Here is a 5939-nt window from a genome sequence, read left to right as displayed (position 1 = left end):
ATGCTCTCCAAGGAACAATTACATATGAGTGTGGGTGCCCGTGAACACATGCATTTGAGGCTCTCAAAGCCTCCATTTGACACATCACATAAAAAGAACTTTCCACTTGCAGACGCTTTATTGAAATGAAAATGCATTTGAGTTTCAACAATTGTCTTGCAGTTTATAGAGCAAAAGACAAAGAAGAAAGGAAAGTCATGGTTTCTGTTCACTGGCTGTCGGTCGCTGAGCATTCTCTGTAGTTCTTGGGGCCTTGTGGAGAGTTAATAAGCTGCACAGTACTTACTGGAATACATTATTTGCTGGAAAACAAAAACAGAGACGTCACTCTGATGTCCATCTCTCTGTTCCAGTACAAGTCTTGAAAAACGCACATTTCTTCTTGGTTTCTAGGGTTTGTCCACACACATCTGGTACCCCAGGACATTGGTGCTGGAGTTAAGATCAGAATGATCTTGTCTCTCATGGTAATGATGAGGAGACTTTACTGATGCCAAACAGGTGCTGGTGTTTCCAGATCTCTACCTCCTTCAGGGATCCCTAGATTTGCCAGCGTGTATTTATTTCAACAAAAAATTGTTAAGTCTCAGCCCAAATACAAGGAAATGGGAAGTTTTGTTGGCGTTCTGGTGTGACGTTACGTGTTACAAATACTGAACAGGGTCTGACACCGAGACCTTTACCTCTGTGTCCTACAAACATTGGAGATGTGCACTCCCAGCAATCAATCTAACCTACATTTTTAAAGAAAACATTCCAGGGGCACCTGTGTGGCTCTGTCGGTTAAGCGTCCACTTAGGTCATTGACCTCGTGGTTCATTTTGTAGATTAAAGCCTGGGGGGCTCTGTTTTGCTAGCTCAGAGCCTGGAGTCTGCTTCGGATTCTGGGTCTCCCTCTCTCTCTGCCTCTCCCTGGCTCACATACTCTCTCTCTCTTTCAAAAATGAGTAAACTTCCAAAAAAATAAAAACAGAAAAAGAAAACCTTTCATTATCCTTGGTTTCAGGGTTTTCCTCTTCTTTAAAATGTTTAGTTATGGTAAATACACATAAGATAAATTGACCAGTGACATCATTGTAAGTATACAGTTCTGCAGCATTAAGTATATGTGTGTTGTGGTGCAACCAATGGCCAGAACGTTCTCATCTTGCTATTGTCGAACTCTATACCCACTGAGAAGCCCCCATTTTCCATAACATGTAACCCCTCAAAACCACGATTCTCCCTTCCTTTTTTAGGAGACTGGCTACACCGGAAAACTGATATAAATGAACTCATGCAAAAAAGTTTCTTTTTCTTTTCTTTTCTTTCTTTTTTTTGAGACAGATAGAGACAGAGAAGGGTCAGAGAGGGTGGGAGACAGAAACCCAACACAGGCTCCAGGCTTTGAGCTGTCAGCACAGAACCCGATGTGGGGTTCAGACCCATTAATCGTGAAATCATGAGCTGAGCCTAAGTCGGATGCTTAACCAACTGAGCCACCCAGGTGCCCCATATTTTTCTTTTTTTGCTGGCTTATTTTCTTTATCATAAGGTGCTCACAGTTCATCCCTGTTGGCTCTTCTGACTTATGAATACTTTTATCTTTTGCTTTGCAATATTTTTAAATTGTCTCCCCTGCACTCTTTTCAATGGAGTCTCAGGATAGGGAATATATTACGGAGAAGAGACGAAATACTAATTTTAGTTTAAAACAATTTCATCCCCAAGGCAGATTCATACCCGTGGTCTGTACTTGTCATCCATGGAGTCATTAATTAATAGTCAAGGAATCCTATCATTTATACGGACACATTTCTTGCTTAAAAGTGCATTATCAATGCTTTTAGAAACAGGTACAGAATCTTCTTCATGTGGAATCTTCTGGACTCTATTAAAAATTTTAATGAACATTGTATTATTTGTTTCTATGAAGATGGGGATCATTGCTGCCAGTCACTTCTACCAGTAAGGGACTTCTTGAGAATCAGATGTGTTTTACCTCACTAGAAAATGTGTGTGTGGGTGCCTGGCTGGCTCAGTGGGGAGAGCCTGTGGCTCTTGATCTCAGTGTAGTGAGTTTGAGTCCACATTCGGTGGAGAGTTTACTTAATAAGCAGCAATAAAAACATTTCTAAAAACAGAAAACAATGGTGACCTGGGTGGCTCAGTTGGCTGGTCATGATATCACAGTTCATGAAATTGAGACCCGAGTCAGACTCTGCACTGAGAGTGTGGAGCCTACTTAAGATTCTCTCTCTCCCCTCCTACATGCTCCTCCTCCATGCCCTCTGTCTCCCTCCCTCTCCCTCAAAATAAAGAAATAAGCTTAAAAAAAGAAAAAATATAAAAGTATGTGTGTATGTGCGTTTGTGTACTAGAAAACTGAAGGATAATTACATCTTTATATGAATATTGTCCTTCATTTGACTTTTTCAATTATCACTCACTAAAGATTCCAAGAAATGAAGAGGGAAATCAGCACTGGGACCTTGGCTGTCTTTCCTGATGTCAAAGGATTCACATGCATCCACAAGAACATTCACTGAAATAAAATAAAGCGTGTTTAACCCTTGCTTTGGCGTCATTAGGAACACACATAGAGCCTACTTGTCGCTGCCTCATGGTTTGAAAGCACATCAGAAGAAACTGTAATTACCATCATATCTCCAAAAATCTTCAGAGTTTCATCTGACTGGTTGAGAAAACGTTGCTTCAGATCTGCTAAGGCCTGTTGTTTCTCAGGAGTCTGAGCGAAATCCTCAAGAAAATTCTGGCATTCAGAAATGCTCACTTGAGGATCGATTGTTTTGCTAACCACTTGCTCTAGCAGTAGGCATCCAGAACCTGAAAGGAAACATGTAAAAGTGGCCTCAATTAGGTATCTATGAAGCCTATTTTTGGAGCACCTAGGATGTCGGCCATCTAACCTACAAGCCAGTAGACTTATACATTCAGAAAGAGGATGGTGAATGGTCTTGGGTTCTCAGCTCTAGGAGAGTAAAATCATGACCTAGGGTTTCCCTTAAGCCTGAAAATATGTGTGCCCTCTCCCCACCCCTGCACTGCCTCCACAGCCCAGAGATGCCAAACACTATGTGACCACAGACCATGAAGACACTGGAGGAAGGAGGTCGAGGCTCTGAACTGGACTTTGGGGAACAGGAGGTCTTCCCGAGGGCCCTGACACGACCTTCAGCCCAAGACCTGTCCTTGCTGGACCTAACGCACCAGCAAAGCAGTAAAGGGGGAGGGCAACCAGCACAAGGACGCTCAGGAGCTTCATAGTTGAGGGCAGCTGTACCTGGTCAGTCAGTTCGAAGTGGCAGGGAAGAGGGAACTCACTTGGGAGCTGAGCACCTAGAACTCCTCCTTTTATTCTCCTGGCCACCACCTTATCCCTCCCACAAATGAGGGACTGAGGCACACAGTAAACCTGGCATTGAGCCAGGTAACGACAGCAAGAATCAACTGCAACCCAGACAGCCTGTGCTCTGTTGTAGAAACCAAGGAGACAGCTTATTGGACCCAAGACAATTTGGGAACTGCAACAAGGATAACATGGCTTTAGATGAAATTTGTGCAAAGATGCTTGCTAGCTAATCTAACGATGACAGAATGCTCCTGTGTTGTCCTCCTCGTTGTTTTATTATTGTGGTGGTGTTTATTAGTCTGCTTCAACCCATCCTCCTCCTTCAAGACACAGAAAGCTTCCTATCCTGGGTTCCTGCGGGCTCAGGGTGCGGCTGGGCTCAGTGCAATACCCCACACCTCCTCTGGAGGGCAGACTTTTCTTGTCGATAGACACTTTTAGTAAGGCCTTGTCTGGACATTTAGGAAATACTAACAATGTCTAACGTTCTCTCAAGGTTATTTGTACAAAGACTATCTCATTGAATTAATTCGATTTCATTAATTCATTCTATTCTGCATCTATGAAGAATATTTCTTTAATTGTTTAGGATCTCTTCCCCACACGTTCAAAGGATGATGTGAAGAAGCAGAGCAACTGATCACTCACTCAGCAGAGGCAGTGCTGAATAGGGGAACGGTGATCAGGACTGGGCTCAAGCAGTCATTTCAAGTTTTCACTATTTATTTTTGAGAGAAACCCAGAGAGAGAGAGACAGAGAGAGCATGTGAGCAGATGGGGAGGAAAGGGCAGAGGGAGAGAGGACATAGCAGTCGAATCAGGCTTCGGGCTGATTACAGCGAGCCCGATGTGGGGCTCAAACTCACAAACTGAGACCATGACCTGAGCCAAAGTCAGACACTTGACCAACTGAGCGTCCCAGACTCCCCCACAATGTGGATTTCAATCTTGGATGCAGTACCTAATCATGAAGTGCCTTTGGGCAAGTTAAATTACTGGTTATTTCAAGCCTCCTTTATCTCATTTCTAAAATAAGCATCAATCATACCACACCTGGTTTTGCAGGCATGACAGACACTCTGTAAAGAGCTTACCACAGGACTTCAAACAAGGTAATCATGAATAAATGGTAGGTACAATCCATCCATCTATCCATCCATTTATCTGTCCATCCAAGCATCCAATGTTCAACAGTATCCAATGGGCTTCCTCCATAAATGGAGCCTGTGCTGCATGCCACAGATCCAGCTGTTAGACCAAGACCTTGCCCTGTGGAGCTTTCCTCTTACAAGGGAGGCAAGAAAAAGCCCATAAATGGGAGCCTGTTTGACTCAGTCAATAAAGTGCTTGTCTTCAGCTCAGGTCACAGTCTCACCATTCACGAGTTTGAGCCCTGTGTCAGGTTCCAAAAAATTATTTCCAAAAAATAATAAAGAAAAGCCCCATAACTGAATGAGTGGCCCCTGAAAGTTATTTCTATAGGAAAAATAAAATAGCCTCTAGGGTCAGCGTCCTGTACAGAGGGCCAGGCCACCTATAGGAGGAAGGACTTGAAAGCCTAGCTGAGTGGACAATGATTATCAAGGAGAAGATTTGGGGAAGGGTGTTCTGGGCAGAAGGCACTGCAGGTACATAGGCTCTAGAGCAGTTGGTACTGGATAAGATAATGACAGCAAGGATGATGTGCCTCTTGGTGTCAAGAGAGAGACGGTACAGCCTCGTGGTATAGAAAAGCCACATCAATTAAGAGGACATGATATGAGGGTAGAAGGAACAAGAGAACAGACTTGGCTCAAGGAAAGAAGCAACGAAAGAAAGAAAGAAAGAAAGAAAGAAAGAAAGAAAGAAAGAAGGGAGAGAAGGTAAGAGGGAGGGAGGGAGGGAAAGAAAGACAGACAGACAGAAGGAAGGAAAGAAAGAGAGAGAGAGAGAGAAAGAAAGAAAGAAAGAAAGAAAGAAAGAAAGAAAGAAAGAAAGAAAGAAGGAAAGAAAAAGAAATTGAGGCGTGAGCCAGAGAACTGAGTTAGTTATTTGCAAATGCAGTATTTGCTGTTTGGATGATTTGGGACTCATTTCTTCCCATCATTCAGGTGGAACAGAAGTTGCCAAGAACAATATTACTTAGGGACAGGCTAGAAATAGAGAAGAAGCTTATGTTCTTCTGTGTGTACTTTCTCACCCAGTTGACCATTGCTGCCACTCTCCATTCCAAAGGCCAATGTCCAAAGGCAAATGAAGGAATTTACTGATGAAATGGAGACTTTTTGGCTAGGACAAAAAGGGGACTCCTCCTAGTGCCCCAGTTGTTAGGGACTTGCCCTGTTACCTGCTGAGATGCTGGTCTCTTCTGAGGCTTCTTACCCAGCTCAGCTAAGCTAGAATCCCACCTCATGTACTTGGTGCCCACAATAAACAGGTGTATTTTTTTCCCCTTCATGTTTTCTCCACAGCAGATGATGATCGTTCTTAGGTGAGTCAAATAACAATAACTCAGCCCACAAAGGAGTCAGGCTAGTAGTTGCAAGCTAGTGGTTACAAGAAGAAATAGAGGAAAGCACAGTGTTTAAGTATACAGCCTGATATTTTC

At 43.2% G+C, this 5939-nt stretch overlaps 1 protein-coding gene across 1 annotated transcript; it reads right to left on the bottom strand.

The window, feature by feature from the left end:
* Nucleotides 1-263: 263 nt before the first annotated feature.
* On the bottom strand, nucleotides 264-3265 carry LOC144218860 (mammaglobin-A-like). Its single transcript, XM_077748831.1, has 3 exons — nucleotides 3211-3265; nucleotides 2639-2826; nucleotides 264-302 (listed from the first exon to the last, which is right to left on the bottom strand). The coding sequence occupies exons 1-3, from the start codon at nucleotides 3263-3265 to the stop codon at nucleotides 264-266; spliced, it is 282 nt and encodes a 93-aa protein (XP_077604957.1).
* Between the last annotated feature and the right edge of the window lie 2674 nt (nucleotides 3266-5939).

The sequence above is a fragment of the Crocuta crocuta genome, unplaced genomic scaffold (genome assembly GCF_008692635.1).
Source record: "Crocuta crocuta isolate KB4526 unplaced genomic scaffold, BGI_CrCroc_1.0 scaffold323, whole genome shotgun sequence".
Classification (NCBI taxonomy): domain Eukaryota; kingdom Metazoa; phylum Chordata; class Mammalia; order Carnivora; family Hyaenidae; genus Crocuta; species Crocuta crocuta.
This window is presented reverse-complemented; position numbering and strand designations above follow the sequence as displayed.

What these genes read in the sequence shown, in the direction of transcription:
- LOC144218860 (XM_077748831.1), bottom strand. Translation starts at nt 3,265, where the DNA reads ATGAAGCTCCTGAGCGTCCTTGTGCTGGTTGCCCTCCCCCTTTACTGC. An exon ending in CCCCCTTTACTGCTTTGCTG is followed by an intron (nt 2,827 to 3,210) that starts GTGCGTTAGGTC and finishes GTTTCCTTTCAG; the next exon opens with GTTCTGGATGCCTACTGCTA. An exon ending in AGATTTTTGGAGATATGATG is followed by an intron (nt 303 to 2,638) that starts GTAATTACAGTT and finishes TTTGTTTTCCAG; the next exon opens with CAAATAATGTATTCCAGTAA.